Genomic DNA, 20,370 nt, shown 5'->3' with positions numbered 1-20,370 from the left:
CAGCAGCATCTGCTACGCCTAGTGGATGGACTTTCACATTTCATGACAGTGCTTGTCTTTCCTGTCAGAACACCGTAGGATCATTCTCCTGTTATGGAACACCAAATTTCTGTTGAGCAAGTGGCATTAACTTCAGCACAGAGCTTTAAGTACTCACATTAGCCACTCTGGAAGAATCATAAGTTTTCCTTATACCCCAGATGACATTGCACAAAACTGATGCAGTTATACTTCAGCATCTCTTCAATAATTTCTAACACAACTTTCTGTGACACATACATTAGCTCTGTGGCATTTTTTGCATAATTGGAGCTGTTCATAATATACATTTTAAGTAAGTTGCATTGCCTTTTCAAATTAATCTGTCCTGCTCCCACACCGTAAGCACAGTGGATACTCAGAAATCTCGTCACTCAATAAGCATTCCCTGTGGCTCTGGAAGGAACAGCCTAAATAATTTAGTCTCTAATATTTACCCACAGATTTCTTTAAAAAAAGATAAGGAAATTCTGAAAAGCAGATATATGTCCCTTGACAGAGGCAGCTTCCCAGACATGGAAACTGCCCTTTCATATGACAAAAATTACTGATTATGGTCAGAGTGGTTCTCTGTTGAGCCAAGCACTTCCCTATTGTTATTTTGGCACTGAAAAGCCTCGTATCAGTGGATCTGTTCTTTTTGAACACTTCAGCTTCTAGAGCTTCAGGGCACAAATGTATTTAATACTTTCCAGCAGAAATTCTGTTTCTGCTGCTCTGATGCAGCTCAGCATCCAGTTGCACTGGACTGGAGGGGACTATTACGATTCAGCCTTAAGGAAATTCTAGTTTACAGAGAGAAATGACAGAGATTTTTATTGAATATTCCTCCAAAACAAAGATTCATCAGCCAATATACATAACCTGATTTCTCATACGGTACAAAATAACCGCAAAAAGCCTCCAGACTTTGGTAATTCACATTTAAATCAGGAAAAAAGTACTGCAAAAATGATACTAGTTGGCTTGTTTTATGACAAGAAAACCATTTTAACCAGAGTAAGTTGTATTTTGCTTAGCAATGTAGCAATTCACACTATTACTTATGCTCACAGTTAAACTTATTTTCTCTACATTTTACCAGTATTTCAAATTAGAACAGCCTCTCTGAAACACTAATTGTAATTATTACCCATCCCAAGATCATTCTCACACTTTTTTGCTTAGAACTGGTAACAATGATGTACATGGATCAGATAATCCCTATCTCTCATTGTAATTGCATGGGAATTTTGTTTTCTTTTGAGTCAGTAATGTCTAAATTGGATTAAGATAAGTCACTTATAAGCCCTTCTCTACAAAAGTTGCTTTCATGACTGCTATATTTAATGCCATTTTACTCTAGAACTTAATTTTTTACACCACTCTCATATGAATGAGTTTCCATGAAGTTCATACTCAACTTCAGACTATTCTTAAGGAATAAATACTCTATGAAGAGGAAAAAAATATACCCTAAATTATGTTTTTGATGACATACTCATGAGTGAATGTAACAACAGTCACACTGGAACTCTGCATTATCATGAGACGAAATTCAAATTATATGATCAGAAGAGTGACCAATCTCAAAATCAGAAGACTTAGTCTATCTAATAATGTGTGTTTAAACATCTTTACACTCCTCTGTTTGGACAATTGCTGCTCTTGGCAATAATAATCTGAGTGGGTGGCTGAGAATAGAGCTGGCAGATGTAGTACTGGTGCAAATTATTGCTACTTAGCACATTCGCTTATCCAGGGAAACATTTTTTATGATTCCACAAGTTAGCCAGAAGTAATTAAAATATTTTTCCTGTCAATACCTGGAAAAAAAATCGGTAGAGTATTCAAGATTTATTTTATAATTGTAACTGAATTGTCACTGTGGTCAATGTCACAAAGAAAACCCTGAAAAAATTAAATACGTTCCATGTGCCTAATTTGTCTGTTTTGTGGATTTTTTTTCAATATTGCAATTGGAGACCTCATAATGCCTATGTGACTGCTGATACACATTACCAAGACCAAATAATGCCAACCATAAAATTTTGATTAGTTTTTTCTTTATTCTGGCATGTTATTGCTTTCATTATTTTAGCTAGAGAAATTAATGACAGAGGCAACAGGAAAGCAAAATACTGCTCAAAATTACTGAAAGCCATATACAGTTAAAATATAGTGAAATTAGCAGTCGTTATTTCTGTGTTGACTGCTTCTACAGAATGTAAAGGAAGACATCACAATACAAATAGTACTTGTTCTTTGGATCATATATATATGAAGTTTCCTTAATGTCCTGGTTTGGGCTAGGATAGTTAATTTTTTTCCTAGAGGCTGGTACCCTATTGTGTTTGGGATTTAGTACGAGAGTAATATTGATAACAAACTAATGTTTTGGTTGCTGCTAAGTAGTGTTTAGTCAAGGACTTTTCAGTTTCCTGTGCTCTGCCTGCGAGGAGCTGCACAAGAAGCCAGGAGGGAGCACAGCCAGGACCCAAACTGGCCAAAGGGGTATTCCATACCACACAACATCATGCTCAGTATATAAAGTGGGGGGAGGTGGCTGAAGGGCAACAACACTTACCTGCAAATTATTACTCAGGTGCATTAACCAGGCTGTGATTCCAAAACTGCTTTTTTTTTATTTTTTATCTACAGTGTATTTTTATACACATTTAAGCAAAACATACACTTTTTAATCTTATTTTAGAACTATGCCCTGGATAAATAGCCAATATTTTTTAAAAATCTGATCTCTAAAGAAACAAAAAAAAAGAGAAAACCTATTTATGTATACCAATATTACAGCAGTAATGTATACAAGCTGTACTTTCTCAGGAAAAACAGACTTCTCTCAGAACAAGTGAACTTTAGGCTGGTTTCTCTTTTAGGTGAATTATTTAAATAACAATGGTAATATAGCAACTGTGGAGATCTAAGCAAGGTTGGCATAGTAAGAGAAAAATTATGTTTAAGCAATTGATGTAACTTGGTAAAAAACAAACTAGCCATGGAGTCGGAGTCTATTATAGGCCTTTTAATTGAGTCATTACTAAGTAGACAGGTAGTCTAAGTATAAAACCTAAAGTAACATATGTTTCAACACTAATTGCAACCAGAATCCAGATACAGTACCTTAGCTTTATCCCTCATGGATCCTTTTCCCAGGATGGACATTTTTGCACCTGTTTCTTCTTGTAACCTCTTTAAAGAGTTTCCTCTTGGTCCAAGCAATTTCCCAACAAAATTGAACTACAAAGCAAATAAGAGAACTCTTTTAGACCAACAGGTAATTTTCCAAAAATTTAATAAATCTTTATAAACAAATGGATTAAAAAAGAAAAGTTTACTTTCCTTAAAAAGAAATACTTCTACTTAGCTCTGAGCCTAATTCATGGGATACAAGACTGGAGAACCAAGGTATCCTCTTATCTAGTGTGAAAAACAGTAAAAGTATTTACCTGTTGACTTAATAAAAGTTATCAACTCTTCAAAATGGGGTAGGATTTAGAGATGCTGTCGCTATCAAGGTATCAACAAATCCTATGTCTTCAAACTATAGTAGCTATGCTTCTGCCAGGGAAAACTTGGCTTAGAAGTTGTTGTTGGTTTCAAATTGATTATTAAATTTTGTATGAAAATAAAACAAAGACTGAGAAAGAAATGTCAAGGACTGAATTTTGACTTTAATCACAGACTGTAGACTTAAACTATTGATAGAATTAAGATTTCAAAAATGACATATCCCATGTACATGGAGATTTTTCAGAGATGGCTGAGCAAAGAGCAAAGCTTTTGTTCCTCTGTAGGGAACAAAAGGGACTCTGTAGGGACTCCCTTATATGCAGAAATGGGGGATGCCACTACTTACGACACCAAATCTTTTGTGCCACTTATACTTCACCAATCAGGCAAAACCCATGTCCTACTGTATTGTTTTAATGACTTTTAGTATTAAGAAAAGCTGCCCGTTGAAAGCTGAAAGAGCTATAACGGTATGTAAGTCTGGAGGAAATTATGAGGAGGCCAGCCAAAGCTTGACTATATTTGTTCCCTGAATGGAATAAAACTATTAAAATACACTCTATGAAGATTTATGTTGACCATTTATATTTAAGTACTTCATAAACTGTCTAATCATTACTTTGACATATTGCTGCAAAGGAGTGGTATGGCCAGCACAAACTATGTTATGTACTAAGTGGATTTTAATCACTTCACAGGAAATAAGTGGCTGGGGATTTTAATTCTATTGATTATACAGCAGACAGGCACTCACATTTCATCCACTATCTACAAAACACATATCAGGAAGCAAGCAGTTATTTACAACTGAAAAACTGAATTGCTCTTAGTTTGGTTTTGTCTAAAGCTGAAGAAAAGCCAGGGCACTATAGCAGCCATTCTACTGTTGTGCCTGGTATTACCAGTGTCAGTTTGGGACCACTGGCTATCCTCAGTACCATCTATAATCACAAAACTCCCCAAACTCTGAAACTACTGATAGAGTAAATCTGACTTAATAACTTGTGAAAAATTATATCCTTTATATTCACATATAGGTAAAACCAGCCCATAAGAAATAGAAAGTTTTAGTGAACAGCACAAACTGTAAGAAATTTGAAATACAACCTCATTCCTTTTTTTTTATTAAGATATGCTGGACAAGGACCTGAGTAGAACCAATTTTACTATTGGAAGTCTTAGGCTCCAGTTACAGCCACGCACATGCACACACAACCTAGGTAGTATAGAGACAGTGAAGGAAAACATGGAAACTCAGGCAGTTTGACTGCATTTAATGATTAGCCTTGCCCACAAACACACTCCTGGTACAGCAGCTGTAACTGCAGATCTTATAATGCAATCTCAGTTCCAATCCAATTCTGCCATGTGTACAAATTTTCTCCAAATAATAGTAGCTCTAAGTCTCTGGGATAATATCTGGTCATATTAGGAGAGGATAGGTGAGAAATGCTGATATATAGAAGACAGAGTATTAACAGAAAGCTTTCATTGCTGGAGAGCAAACTGACTTCCACTTGAAAAATATGGTTACTGTTGTGATACTAGATATTTTTACAGGAGACTTAACTTTTCAATCTTGTTTATGAACATGAGCTAGGCTTTCTGTCTTCTTGCAGAAACCCTTCCTGGTTTATGAAAAAGATTTTGTACATTATTTTCTTAGATTTTTCTATAATTTGTCTGGGAGAGATGATGCATGTCTTCAGAAGAAAATGATCAGAAGAAAGCAAGAGATGCTTCACTTATAATCAAATGCATATGATGCTCCATGTGTCAACAACTGTGCAATAAACCTTCTCCTGTGCAAAATAAAACCTGACAGACAATGTAGCTCAATAGATCTTTCCAGTAACTACAGTCAAGTCTCCCCAACATCTTCCCCAACCTATATATACACACAGTTTCACTAGATTTATCTGCATCCTGATTACTTTCACACTTCACTCCTTACAAGCAATCAGACTGTAAAGGTGCCCAAAGCCAACACTCCAGCTTCTCAGTCTTCATCAAAGTTTTGTTCATAAAACTTTTTTTTTTTTAATATTCATATGGAAATAACCAGAAATTATACTGCACATGTGGAAACATAGAAATTCCTCCCTTTACGCTACCTGTGCTGTTGCCATCTGTCTGGATGTGTGTGTATGGCCAGTCTTCGCGAGCGAAGATTTGGGAAAGGTCATTACCCTTTGAGCCTGCGCAGTGGATTTTTTAGGTGAGACACAGTGTGCGCTGAACTGAGCCCACCCTTTAATCCTAAGGTTCATCTGCCGGGGCCGAGCAAGCTTGGACAGTGGCAGTGAGGTCCTCAGGACGTAGGTTTGTTTAGAGTGACCTTCTCTTAGACGGATTGCCTCACAGGGCTGACGAGCTCCATCTGCCCGGGGGAGTTTCCCTGACCAGGAATCGAACCCGGGCCACAGCGGTGAGAGTGCTGCATCCTAACCACTAGACCACCAGGGGTCCCCCATCTGTCTGGATAGCTTTGTGCTTAAACACAAAGAAAACTTACTGACAGTGTGAGACATTCTGTTCAACTGTATATGCTAGGGATGAATACTTAAAACCAAGGATTTAGATACCCAAAAAGTATACAGAACATGGAGAAGTCTTAAGAATTAATTATATGAAATTTCTTAGAATAAAAATCTGCCCATGTTAGTCAAAAGCTTAGGGTTGTGTTCCATGCATGAATACATATATAATCACAGATTTGTTCATCATTAAACCCCCTTGCAATAAAACACACTGCACATCAACAGACCTCACTTGTTCTGGGTTAAGACACTGAGAAAAGAATCCCTAAAACTAACCAGGTGTTGTCAAGCTGGACCACAGGACAGGCAGTCTGTCTCCCAGTGTAAATATGGTTTTTATGAAATGCTAGAGATTAATTATAACCTGTGTTGTGAACAAAATGTATGCATTGACCAGTTCTTAAAATATATCCTACAACTGACAATGTTGTAATAGTCTGAAGTGTTCTGCAGCACCTCAAGAAGATTGCCACATGCATTTATTCTCATTGCCATGCTTGAACCTACCTCCTTCGATATGTGTCAAGCGTTGCTCTCAGAAGTCACAATATCAGCAGAATTATAGAATTGTTTGGGTTGGAAGGGATCTTAAAGACCATCTAGTTCCAAACCCCTGCCATGGGCAGGGACACCTCTCACTAGACCAGGTTGCCCAAAGTCCCATCCAGTCTGGCCTTGATCATTTCCAAGGATGGGGCAGCCCCTGCTTCTCTGGGCAACCTGTTTCAGTGCCTCATGACCCTCACAGCAAAGAATTTCATCCTAATATCTAATCTAAACCTACTCTCTTTTAGTTTGAATCCATTCTTCCTTGTTCGGTCACTACATGTCCTTGTAAAAAGCCCCTCTACATCTCTCTTGTAGGTTCCCTTCCTACTGGAAGGCTGCAATTACGTAACCCCAAGCCTTCCTTTTTCCAGGCTGAACAAACCCAATTCTCTCAGCCTCTTTTCTATGAGAGGGGGTCCATCCCTCTAATCATCTTGGTGGTCCCTCAATGACTACAGAATTGAAATTAAAAACACACGCATATTTTGAAGTTGATATTTACAAAACATCTGATTAATATCACCTTGCAAATTCAGGGGAAAGTTTCTTCTGTCTATGGCATGTTAAAGCAAATTGTCTAGGAGACAAGCACTACAGGAGCTTCAACTTTGAAGTGGGCATCAAAGACAGACACAGCTTCACTACTGTGTCTGCGTTGTATGAAGGATGGGAAAAACAAAGATAGTGAACTTGTGCTCTAGAGAAACTGTAGCTGCACTTAAATGCACTTAAATGCACTTAAATGCCCTTAGCACCTGGCACTGGAGCCCTCTTGGGAGGAGTTCATCCTGACAGCTACAAATGGGGCTGAGACATCTGGGATGATAGAAGCTGTTGACTCTGTTGACTTTCATCACTACCTCATCTTTTACTGCGAAGAATTGTAATCAACCACTGATCCTTACCTTGGTTGTCTACATGGGACTCACTTTATTCTCAGTATGTCATAAACTGGCCTTTGAATAAGCAAAGACATGGTCAGTTCTCTAGCAAGACTCATCACAGAGGTGGGCTGGCAGTGCTGATCTGCCTATGTGCGCCGAGGCACACTGTGAACCTCCCAAGAGCTGGGACACTCTTGGGGGCAAGGTCCGGTGGGGTGTGAGGGGTGTCTGGCAGGGGGCTCCCCAAAGCCAGCAGCAGTCTCAGGCTGAGAACACTCACACACACAGTCCTACCTGCCTGGCCACATTGCACCATTAGAAGTACATCAGAAGTTACTCCACTACACAGCAGGATTAAGTGCTCCCCCATAAAAGCACACTTATCCTTCTCCCTACCTCCCTTTGCACACAGGGGCAAAAGTGCTGGTAACCAATTAAGCAAAGAATAATATTACTAGCTGTTATGTTGCAACATAAAGCTCTAACCTGCTGTTCTTTCAAGATTGAAAACTATTTAATATTAGTAAGAATTTTTTACTACCTCAGGACAGCAAACCATAGGTACAAAAAATCTAACACATAGTTTACAGCATTAACATTCAAGCCTCAAGCTAACTACAATGACTAGTAGAAAATGCATGTTTACATTTAGAAGAGTATTTGCTTCCCTGTTTGATGTAGCCCAAATATATGTCTACTACAACTGTAACATTTCTTATTTATAAACACGAATTTAATAGGGTTTTATAAGCAGAAACAAGGAATATATTTACCATTCAAAAAAAGCATTTGTGTCAGTGACTGTTTCTGTTTTATACACAGATCAGTGTTCATAACAGTAAAAAACCTAGATAGATAGGGAGTGGGATAAGACAAATGTTTCTAGCTGTAAGATAAAGCAGAACAAAGCCCTGAAGTAGGAGAAGAAATTAATTTCTTCTAGAAGCAGCAAAACAGAAATAGGCCAGGCTTGACAACATGAAACAGGTTTGTAATTTCTCAGTGTGTTCTATTCACCATTGCTATCAGTTCCTTCATGGGGAGACAAAGTGTCATTCCATTTTCAGAGCTACTTATCCTCATAAAATCCCTTCCTTATTCATGGGAAGGAGCACGGGTGGGTGAGTTGGGGAGGAATCTTTCTAAATTCAGCCCTGTTCTAAAGGAAAGGGGAGGAGACAAAAATATTCACTCCTGAATAAAACCTTAACGATTGAGACCTGCTTATAAATTAGTTTTCTTCTAGTCCTTTTCTAGGACTTCTGACAGTTCATTTAATTTAGAACAGCATTTATTTTTAAAGTACCTCATCTTTTGATATGCACAAAGGACTTCCCTTCATTTTAAGGCAGTACTGGATGACTATGAATGCAAATTTTACTCTTGTCAGCATTTTGTAAGCATGACAATGCCTGTAATAACATGCTTTAACTTTTGCTCAGCCCTGAGTTGTTTAGGCATTTAGACTGAGCACTGTAGGTCCCTTCCAACTGGAACTGTTCTATTCTATTCTATTCTATTCTATTCTATTCTATTCCATTCCTATTCTATTCTATTCTATTCTACTCTATTCTATTGCTCAGCAGATTCTGCAAAGTTCAAATTTGTCTCCCTCTATATGTAGCTGCTTACCACATTCAATATCCAGTACTTTTTGGCTTTTGCAAAACCTACTTAGTGTTCCAGATAAGGATGCAACATTATTTTTATTACAGCAGTGATGTGATGTTTGCTGTTTCTGGAGAAGAGCTTCCAAGACACCTGTTTGGTAGGACTGAACTTTGCAGGGCTGTACTTTAGCAAGGCATGTCAGGAGACATGGGTCTCACCTCTTTGTTATGCTTTGAACAATAACCCAATGCCAGGCTGTGGGGAGAAAAATTGACTCAAAATTAGACGCTCAAAGGTAAAATACAGATTCTTGAAAACCCCAGGCCAAATTAATTTCTGGTTTAAATCAATGCAAGCATTTCTAGAATAAATTAAATCTGATTAACAAAGTTAGAATTATTAAAACTACTGTGACTAGAAGATTTACTTAAGAAATAATCTTTTTTTATTACACCTTTTTTTAGCTTGAAAAGTGCTGGGAGCTCATATTTGTGGTGTTCTTGAAGAAGATGCTGCAATACTCGTCTGGCTATTTACTAGCTCATAGCAAGCATCTAAATCTACAGTGAAAATATATTTTTGGCATAACTCCATGAAACAGATGGTCAGCAACTCCACATAAAAATCTTCCAGATATAAGTCCACACTGAGATAGGAAAAATATCTCCTCACTTTTCATTTTTAGCAGTTTTCGGTCAGAATTTTGGTAACGAGTTGTGGCATTCAAATAAAGCAATTTAAGTGAGCCAGAAAATTAAAATAAATTTTCTGATTAAAAAAAATGAATTGGTGTCAATATAACCTTATTCAGTTAAACTTTCTTAAGTTAGGAAAATCTGAATGGCTATTTCTCTAATACGTTCATTTGCAGGGTTATTTATTATAATCTGCTAATCTGTCATACACCCAAGCATTTTATTTTTTAGTGATTCTGTTTTTTTTATGTCTGATGTGAGGTAACTGAGGAAAAGCCAAGGAACCAATTAAAGTCGTGGATCTTTCTTAAATCTGCAATTAACTAGTTGTTAATTGCAAGCAGTTTATTATTTAATTCCCAAATCTTCGTTTGCGAAGCCTAGCCATGATTATTTAATTGCAGAAGTATCCAGAGACTCATTCCACCAGACACTGCATATATATACAGGAAGACATGATCTTGACCCTGAAGAGCTGTCAAGTATCAAAAAAAAAACCCAAACAAACCAGGTCTTATTGAAAGTATATAGCTATTATTGCTTATTTCGATTGTGAGGAAGTGACTGCTGAAAGTACTGCCATTAAAATCACTGCAATCTTATCAAAAAGGGTATTACTGAAGTAAGCACAGCAGCAACAGGTTCTGCTGACAGAAAGACCATGCTCGACCCTCCTTTTTCAACTCAGAAATGACAAAGAGGATCCTAATGTTCAAGGCCAGGCTGGACGGGGCTCTGCGCAACCTGGTCTAGTGGAAGGTGCTCCTGCCCCCAGCAGGGGCCTGGAACTAGGTGATCTTTAAGGTCCCTTCCAACCCAAACCATTCAGTGATTCTATGTCACATTTTATCCTTGGCTTTTGTCTTTCTTATTCTGCATCTTGGATTAAACTGCTTTTTCCTAAGGTTATCCCTATTTGGCCAGTCCAGTTGGGACAGTGGGGGAGACTGAGAGAAAACAGGAATGGTTCTCAGGTTTCTTTTGCCCATGCTGGGGAGCGGTTACAGATGTTAGCAAACTAGTTGCCAGTCAGAGGTTATGACTGATGCCGACCCCTGCCTCTAAAGAGTTGGGAGGTTCTTTGATGGCTGACTGCTCCTCAATGGAAAACTGCAAGGAGAGCAGTATTTTTAAAAACTTCAGAGTATGCTGAGCTAAACACAATTTTTCCATCATATTGAAGTCATATTTCATTGAATTAAGAGGAAGAGGATTCTTCAGAACACAAAGCCTCCTGACTTTTAACTTTCATTCTAGCCAAGTTTGAAGTAGTCAACTTTTACTATTTATGGGAAAATAAAATACAAAGTAAGTAATTAGGAATTTTTGGAATTGTGTGTCTCAGACTGGTTCATTTGCAGGACATTATCTCAAATGCTAACAATTACACAAATGCTAACAATTCAGGCTGCAGAATTGTACCACTAAAGTTTTTCCAAAGTGCACAAAGAAGTTTATATTGAGCATATGCACAGGTATGGAAATGGGTACCAAGACTACAACACTTAAAAGCACAACCAACATTTGGCTAATTGGGCTTATTACTCCCACAGATACACAATTTACTGGTCACAGTAATAAACACCATCTGCTCTTTGCTAACTGGCAGCAACCTACCAACTTTTTTCTAACTTCAAGAGTTTGAAATGTAAAAGGAAGATCTAAAGGAGTTGTAATACAGTTGGACTTCCATGCACAGCATCTTATTCTTAGTAAGCTGAATATGATTTCATATTAGGTGAAAGATTTCTCTTTGCCAGATGATATATTTGCAAAGTTAAGCTCTAAGTCAACAGGAACCAGGATAAGTTAGGGTTGAATGCCCAACCATAAAAATAATATCTTTCCCTTGCATGGTAGTGGACTTGTCAAATGTACCATAAAACACAAATTTCTTATCAGTCAAGGAAATTATAACAACAGGTAATTTGGTCCCCATGTGTTAATGAAGTGATTTAAAACACATTCATATAGTATCTAATTTTGTAGACAGCACTGTATTAAATGACAACTGGCTTATGTTAATCTAATTATAAACTCTCGTTAGTTAACTTGATTTTGCCTTTCGCTATTAAAGTAATTATAGTTACAGCAGCATTTAAGTATCAATTTACATATCCTGAGAACTATGCAAACAGTTTTATTCTCAAGTCACGTTCGTAATCAAAGCAAAGCATTACTTTAAAGTGATTGACATATGCAAACTCACACAGCTCTGTGAAAATTAAACCAGCCTGAGAAAGCACTCCAACATATTTTATGAAATTCTGGTTCTTCCACCTCCCCCCCTGCATTTTATATACTGGGATGGTTTTTTTTTTGTTCTTTGTACTAAGGCCAAATTCAAGGAAATACAATCTTTCTTCCGTATATCTCCTTACCTTCTACTTTTGCTATATTTAGAGAGCAAAACCAAGTATCCTTCAAGATTATTTAATGAGGTCTTGGCTGATCTGAGATGGTAATGTGAAGAAATATTTGAAGAGGAGCAAAGTCTTTCAAAACAACATTGACAAGGTGGAAATAGTTAATACTGTGTTAATTCAGAGACTTCCCTCCCCCCCCATCAGTATTTCTTTATGGTGAGGATGGTGAGACACTTTAACAGGTTGCTAAGAAAAATTTTGGATCCCAGGAAATGCTCAAGGCCAGGTTGGATGGGGCCCTCAACAACCTGGTCTAGTGGAAGGTGTCCTGCCCATGGGAAGAGGGCTGGAATTAGATACCTTTAAGGTCTCTTCCAACCTGTTGCTGTGGAATTTAAGTGCTGAAAAAATCTCCAGAGCAGTTAATTAGGGGTGGGATAAGAAAGGGTTTATTTTGCCAAGGCTAAGATGTTACAAGACACGCACCTGCTGTGCCTGAGATGTTACATTTTATAATACCCTCCATCCAATCCCAGATGTGTCCACCCCGTGGCCTTTACTCTGGTCCGCCCTGGGTCCACCCCCTTAAAATGGGTCTGGGGTGTATTTCGGGACCCCCTATTCATCCCATCTTTGTCTTCATCAGAGCACAAAGGGTACATAGTTACCTAATTCTTGACCGTATTCTGTAGTTTAGGCCCTGATATGCTGTTCTGCCAACAATCTAGGCCTTGCCTTGACAAGAGACTAAACATCTCTCCTGTATTCAGGAGTAGGATTGATATAGGGAGCATAGAATGCGGTAAGAGGGTTAGGGAATGTATAAACAAGGGTGCTAGAGAAAGGGAAAGGAACAAGGGACAAAAAGGGGGGGGAGGTTGCTGCTTTTAAAATCTACTTCCACTACTTATAAAACTTACAAGTCTTACAAATATTAGAAAAATAAAAAAAACATTAGGGGCTTAAGGCATCAAACCCAAACCATTCTATGATTCTATGACTTGTAAATGTTTATAATTTGCCAAGTTGATAGCTCATAGCACTCACTAATTGCAGTTAAGAATACCTACTCAGTCTCACTAAAAAAATGGAAACTACAGAGTTTTATAGCATTTGAGCATCAAAAGCATCTAAAAATGTGAGACTAATTTGTAACACTTTGCTCATGCCACTCCTTTGCAAGCAACATAACTCTGCTTCCGACTCAGCTAATGCAAAACAGAAAAAAGGACTTTCAGGGCAACACCTTAAAAGACCAAGACACACAGTACGTGACAAATGAGCTGGCAAGCATGAGCTGGAGGGCCTGAGTGGCTTTGAATAATACAGGCTGTAATACCCAACGGTCTTGCCATTGCCATACAACAACTCCAGAGTGAACAAAACTGCAGATAGTATGCTCCTACCTGATAAAATATTAAATGATCTGCTAATTTATTTTTATTCACTTGCACCTTTTTTCTCTTATCCCCACACCCCAGGCTAAGATCTGATTCTCACTTAAAAGAATATTATAGAAGTAATATTGAATTCTTCTCTAACGTAAGATTTAGAAATTCCTCAGGTATATTTAATAACTATCTGGTTTTAACTTAATATTTATTCCACTGTAATTACATTAATTCAGCACATCTACAATCTTCAAGAAGGACAAATGTGTTTGCAAAATATATATTAAAGAGAGCCACCAATGCAAAAATAAAGGCAGTGAATATTTTCCATTCACTTTGTCAAGACAGCATGTCCTGAGCTCCAGCTGTTCAAGGGAGCCGGGAATGCTCTCCTTGAAGGTTTAAAGTGACACAGTTAGCCATACCCAAATAATTAAGTTGTATCTAGGAAGATGATTCACGCTTTGAAATTCACTTTTGCAGTGTCACCTGCACAAGCTGTGTGGTTGGTGACTGGGTGCTGAATTTCAAGCCACACTCTTGTCTGCCTTGAGCCACCATCACTCCTTGGGGGTTGCTTTTAATGAATGAGCTGCCTCATTCATTTCAGTAACTATGAACTTTGGTATTTCACACATAGTACATTTACAAAAGTCATAAATTCCAGGTCTGGAGTTAGATGTTCAATGTCTAGGTCTTGCAATGAACAGAAAAGCAACATCTAGTCCTCTCAGAAGCCTGCACCTTCCAGTACCCTTTTATATTCCTCCAGGAAATCCCTTCACTCAAGCGCTTTCATGGAGTTACAAATGATGAAATGTTTTGATTTCCAACACTCAAGCATTTATATGAACTGTCTTCAAAGGCAGTAGCCACTGAAATGAACTAAAACAACAACAAGGATGTGACAAAAATATGTGAAACAGTAAGTAAAATTAACTTCCAACAGACACTGCAGGGAAATATAAGTTTATGTGGAATATAATATTCTGTGGAAATCTCTTTGAAGTTTTTTATTTTATAAAGTCCAACATTTAGATTACAGCAAAGTAGAGGAAACAGATACGTTCTTAAAGGTAAAAACAAAGAATTTGTTCCAGGTGTAAGTTTCTGCAAATGTTTTCCCTCTGCAAAAATATTTACAAAACAATCCTGTTCCCCCTAAAATTGAATAAGTCTGTAAATAATATTGCACTAAAATAAGAACAGTGCACTTCACCCAGAAACAGCAATGAAATCAGTAGACAACTACTGATTCATGTGATCTTCTCCACTTAAAACACTACACGATGCTGACAACCGAGCAAAGGTACTCTTAGATTTCAGCACCATCCAAAAATAACACCAATTAAAGCGGTATATATACTTTTATCATTAGATCAATATGAGAAACTATTTTATGACAAGATTATTTTATTTAAACGCCAGTGCATAACGTCAAGTTTCATGTAAAGCATCTATTCATAGGTAATTGCTTCAGATGACAACTTTCATCCTTGCCATGTCTTTTATTAAGGCATGTAGTATCCTGTGTTTTGTTTATAATTACAACAGAAAATGGATACTTCTGAGTGTATTGTAAAAGTGTTATTTCCAGACTAATCTTTGTCAAGTGCTTATGGGCATTACATTTTTGGTTTGTACATCCCCCACTTAGACTAACAGAAAGCAGCTGTCTCGTTAATCTTTAGCAAAGAGAAATGAAATGAGCTCCAAGCATTCTAACAAACATGGACGCCCAAATCCTAGAGGGGATTTCAGCTGGTGAATTCCAGTGTCACAGCAGATAAACTTGGTGAGCCTAGAACTTTACTATTTTCTCAGAAATATCACAGAATATTTATCACATTGAAGATCCTGATTTAGTATATCCACACAGGAAAAGTACTACGAAAAGACAAATCAAATGACAGGAAAAATTCCTGTGGAAAAAAAAAATTGATTAGGAAAAGGATTGTTTTGTGAAAATCCTATGTCCAAATAACAGAAGTAAGCAGGGAAAAAACCCAAAATGAAATGTGTTATCTTGCATGTCTGTCTGCAGACTGCAGTGGAAAAGAGGACAGGTTGTACAGCGAAACTGCCAGGCCCAGCTAACTCAAGTGTTTCATGTTCTTAAGACAGGCCAGGTAGAACACCTGAAATTATAACATGCCACGTCCCAGCAACCATGCCATGGACAGAGACCTGTACCGTGGTTCTGACAAGAATATGCATCCTGTGGACCTCATAAGAACTCTGTGCAGACTCCAAAGACATGCTGGTGGCAGCAATTTGCAGTCCTTATATAAATAGAAAAAAAACCAAAAACATTTGAGGAACGCTAAAGAGAACTTCCAGAGGCCAAATGTAGGTCGTTTGGGAGCTGGGACCTGCATGGCAGCAGTCTTTGTCACATTCCCATTACAATGTGCAGATTGAGAGAGAAGGGGATGTGCTGAGGCAAAGGTACAATCACAGGCTGAAATAGCAGAGTCAGGAGGAAGAACTGAGACACACCTGGAACTGAGGACACATCAAGGATAGAAAGATTCTGCACAAAAAGAAAAGACCTTGTTTGGTATAAGGGATCCATGCCTAAAAATCAAAGAGATGCCATGTACAGGATATGGAATAATATTTAACTCACTTAAATACTAAATACAAGAAAAAGATCTTTTTAACATCTGAAGTTGTATTCAAGTAAAGAAAACAAAAAAGAGCATAAGCTATCAAAAAAAAAATCAAATCTGCACAGAACAATTAAGAGAAAAAGTCTGGGGAACAACTTTGAGAAAGTATAAAAAAAGAAAATAAAACATTATTCAGAGATTTGGAAGCCAGACAGGGAGCTCGCAGGGCTAACAGCTGTTCAGGCTATAAAAGGAGTATTCAAGAAAGATGAGGTCAGAAAGCAAAAAGAAAATGCTTTTTCTCCATCTGGGTTCATAAAGGAGGAACCTGTAACAGGTGGTTGGGAGGAAGGCAGTGCAAGAAAAATTTTCTAGTAATTTCCAGTTAAATTACTAAAAATCAGAATAAACAATACATTTAATGAACAGGAAAATACATTAGAGGTGAAGAGCTGAGATGGCTATTTGAAAGAGAAGTAATTTCTCAGCCATCTATTGGTGTTTTCCAAAGAACAAACAAACATGGAAAAGAAAGTAAACATACCATATAACTGATTTCCAAATGACATTCATTTCACAAGGTCCTTTGTCAAAGGCTCTTTATAAACCAGGTTGACATGGGATTAGAAGGCAGGCCCTCTCATGGAAAGAAAAAATGTGTTTAAACGATACAGAAGGTTTGCAGTAAATGGTCATTTTTCACACTAGGAAGAAGTCATTAGTCAAGTCCTGTGCAGGGATCCAGTAGGAGACCAAAGCTGGAAAAAGCAGTGAACAGTGAGAAAACAGACTTTACTGATAATGCTCAGGTAAGTCCTGGATCTGAAGGCTGGACTGCCTATGAAAAACTACGTCTTATGATACTTGGTGATAAAATTACAGCTGTAATCCCATGCAAATAAATGTAAAACACAGGAAAAAAACATTCCACCTTTATAACCAAAATGATGTGCTGCTTATATCAGGAAAATTAACAACTTGGTGTGAGTAAAGAAAAAAAGCAGAGAACAGCATTATGCTACTTTATAAATCAATAATACCACACCACTTTGAAGACTATTTACAGTTATGGCCTCTTGATTTCAGAACAGCCATAGAAGGACTGGGCAACCTGAAAAAAAATTGTGTGTCCGTACAAACAGTGACTAGTTGGGCATGACCTCCAGAGCATCCTCCCAGGACAACTACTGGGGGAAACAGAAGACTCCATCAAGCAGCAGTTTCAGAACTAGCAAAAGAAAGCTTTCTGCACAGGAATCCTCCAAATTTAAGTTATAAAAGTGATTGACAGATTCACCAGAAGAAACTACCCTGAGTTCAGGACAGCCTTATTGGAAATGGGATAATTTTTGAAGGTGTATCTCTGCAGTTTGACTGTACTTCCACTTGGTTTTAGGTGTCCAGTGTTGGTCACTGCTGGAAGAGTTAAACCACAGCAGAAGTCAGGGCATGAAGGAACTGGACTATAATGTCATTTGCAATATTCTGCAAGAATTTGAAATAATCAGAGACAGTGAAACAAGTATTACTGCCTTTTTACAGATAACATGCTATTTTCATCATGTGTACTATCACCAAAATGTTACTGTGCAAAAATATTAGAAATAAAAAAAAACAAACCCATGTTCATATTGTATTATACTGCAAAAGTAATTATATTTTTATGCTAAATTTTACTTTGACATGGAATATTATACTCTCCTTTAAAACTTTAGGCATACATACACAATTCTTCTCTATTAGTCCAAACATAATTGACTCAAAATGTATTAAAAATACATTTTTCAAGTACACTTTGATCCAAATATTAAGCTCTAAAGATACATTTTTTGAGAGTGCTCTAGAGTTGTATCTAGAGATTTTGTTCAGATGCAAAGGCAGCAATTTATAAAAGTGATGGCAATCAAATAAATTCTGTTCTTTATTTAAATAAATTATCAGCCCTGAAAAATTAATTACATCCATCAATGGCAACATGTTTACTTCCGCTATTCAGGAAGAGATGTCAACGTGCATTTTTTATTTCATCCAGATAGAATATGACAAATAAATGAATTCCTTGCCTTTCTTCAGACCGCGACATATAAAACCAGGCTGAAGACCTAATCCCACTTCTCTATTTGTTCAGGAATTATCACATTTTCATGACTAAGAAATGGAGGTAATGTAACTAATATGGATGTACCCCTGTCACAGGATTATTGCTCAACATTGATTCTTATACAACTCACACTCAAATTGGTCTGCTTCAGATGGAAAAAAACCAAGGAGAATGCCAAATGGGGTTCTCCCTGTTTTTCATTTTTATTTACTGAAAACCAATGGTTAATTGATCTGACATATACTTTGTAAGAGTTAATATAAAACAAAGGTTATTACCCATCTCTGGTAAATTTGATTTTCAAAGATAGCAGTTTAGAGCCTTTTAATGTAGATACAGACTTAATAGCTTAATCAAAAGAAATATATTTGTGAAGTAGCCTTTTTAAGTAGTAACATTAATTAAAATTCCTTTTTACTTTGTCATTGAAAAGCATCAAATTTATTTGCAATGACAGAATTCATGAGGACAAACCGAATAAGTGAAAATGTGTTTGATATTAGATGTAAACATCAGGGTTTATCTGTAAAATATATGTTTTTTTTAATATTTATTCTATCTTTAGAGGGTTCTGAGGCAATTATAATCCATGGGCATGAGGTAGTTGGCAAATCCTTTAATAATTATTTTTCAGAGATGGTTATAATGCGATGAAGAACTGGTTATTATTAACATAAAAGTAAACAAATTTGTTTACATAAAATTATAAGACGGAGAAGATGAGCAATGAGCCAAAAAGAAAGTGACTCAGAGATGTTTACAGCACAGAATTTATGGCAAGTCTTTAGAAAACATGACAAAAATATCCTTTCACTATCACAATTACTCTTAATTTGCACCATCTGAGTCTACTGCATACTTTGGAAAAAAATGCATGTCATTAAACAAAATTAATGAAACCTTCTATGCACTCAGTTTCTCCTAATTTTCATGTAAATGGTTTCAAAGTGCTCTTGTAAACTGCTAAATGACAGCTTTCACAGCTAATCAATATTTTTTGTTTTATGCTAAAAGGGATTTTTTAAATGCTATTGTCAGTAAACCCATATGTATACAAATACATCTGTGTATCTTAAATTAACTCCATCTAAAATCTTTTACGGTAACTTCTCATTTCTTTATAAGCAGAGCACAGTCCCCATTGACCTGAAAACTAGAGGTAAACAGTGTGCCAATGTCTCCAAGCAAAATTTAGTACAGCATCTCTGAAAACAAATCAAGCACTAAGCAGAAACAATAATTTATTAGGAGCTATAAATATCTTCCCATTCTATACAAAATGGTTACTTATAACTAAGATTTCCCTGTACTACTGGAAAATACAAGCCAGAAAAAAAATGTACTGATTAAAAATACATTGGGCATGTTTCCCCTTTTAAATAATTTCTCTCTTAGCTCTTTTTCTTGGCCTGTATCATTAGCAATTCTAACACGTTTAGCTAATTACTATGAATCCTTACTTGGTTAAAGTGACTGTACACATCTAATACATCTAATCAGATTGGTTTCCTTTCAGTTGACATGGGAATTTCAATCCCGTTACCCATTAAAAAGAAGTCCACCACATATTCGAATTATTAAAAGAGAACACTATTTAGAACAAATTTCAGAAATAAAGACTCAAACAACTGATTTCTGATTAAATCCATTTATTCCATTTTGGTAAAATAAAAATTAGATCCGACAGATACATACAAGAAAGTTAAAAACTGCCAAGAATTAGTGAGCTATATTACACTGGAGAGCAGTGTTCCAAAGAAACTAGTGTACAAACTGTAAACTGGAGAATTACTAAAATATACTTTATACAGTATATCATATGCAATACAGGACTGTTTTCTGTGTTTCAAAGATTCATGTTGATGAGTGCCAGCTCATTTCATTCAAAGTAATTGCAATGCAATGACCGTGCTGTCACTTGGATTATGTGTCTGCACAGATTTGCAAAACCTGTTTCCATTTCTCCGCACAAGTGGGCAGAGGCATTGCTCTTGGTTCCACAGTCAAGCTCTTGCTACTGCCTGGGCTAGACTTTGGAAATTATTAAACAACTGAGAAGAGGAGGCTGTGCAGGC

The 20,370-nt window shown here is 36.9% G+C and overlaps 1 protein-coding gene across 27 annotated transcripts in view; it reads right to left on the bottom strand.

Annotated features, from left to right (window-relative positions):
* KHDRBS2 (KH RNA binding domain containing, signal transduction associated 2) overlaps positions 1-20,370 on the bottom strand; it is a 366,714-nt gene that overhangs the window by 245,994 nt on the left and 100,350 nt on the right. For all 27 annotated transcript variants that reach the window (XR_001877975.1, XR_001877992.1, XR_001877982.1 and 24 more), the window contains one exon: positions 3,157-3,273. Coding sequence is in view for 2 of the 27 variants with exons in the window: in XM_017834828.1 (XP_017690317.1) it covers positions 3,157-3,273 (117 nt within the window). In the remaining 25 variants the exon portion in view is untranslated. The remainder of the gene's footprint in view (positions 1-3,156; positions 3,274-20,370) is intronic.

The sequence above is a fragment of the Lepidothrix coronata genome, unplaced genomic scaffold (genome assembly GCF_001604755.1).
Source record: "Lepidothrix coronata isolate B3197 unplaced genomic scaffold, Lepidothrix_coronata-1.0 Scaffold241, whole genome shotgun sequence".
Taxonomy (NCBI): domain Eukaryota; kingdom Metazoa; phylum Chordata; class Aves; order Passeriformes; family Pipridae; genus Lepidothrix; species Lepidothrix coronata.
The sequence above is the reverse complement of the archived record's forward strand: the minus strand, read 5'-3'. Positions and strand labels throughout refer to the sequence as shown.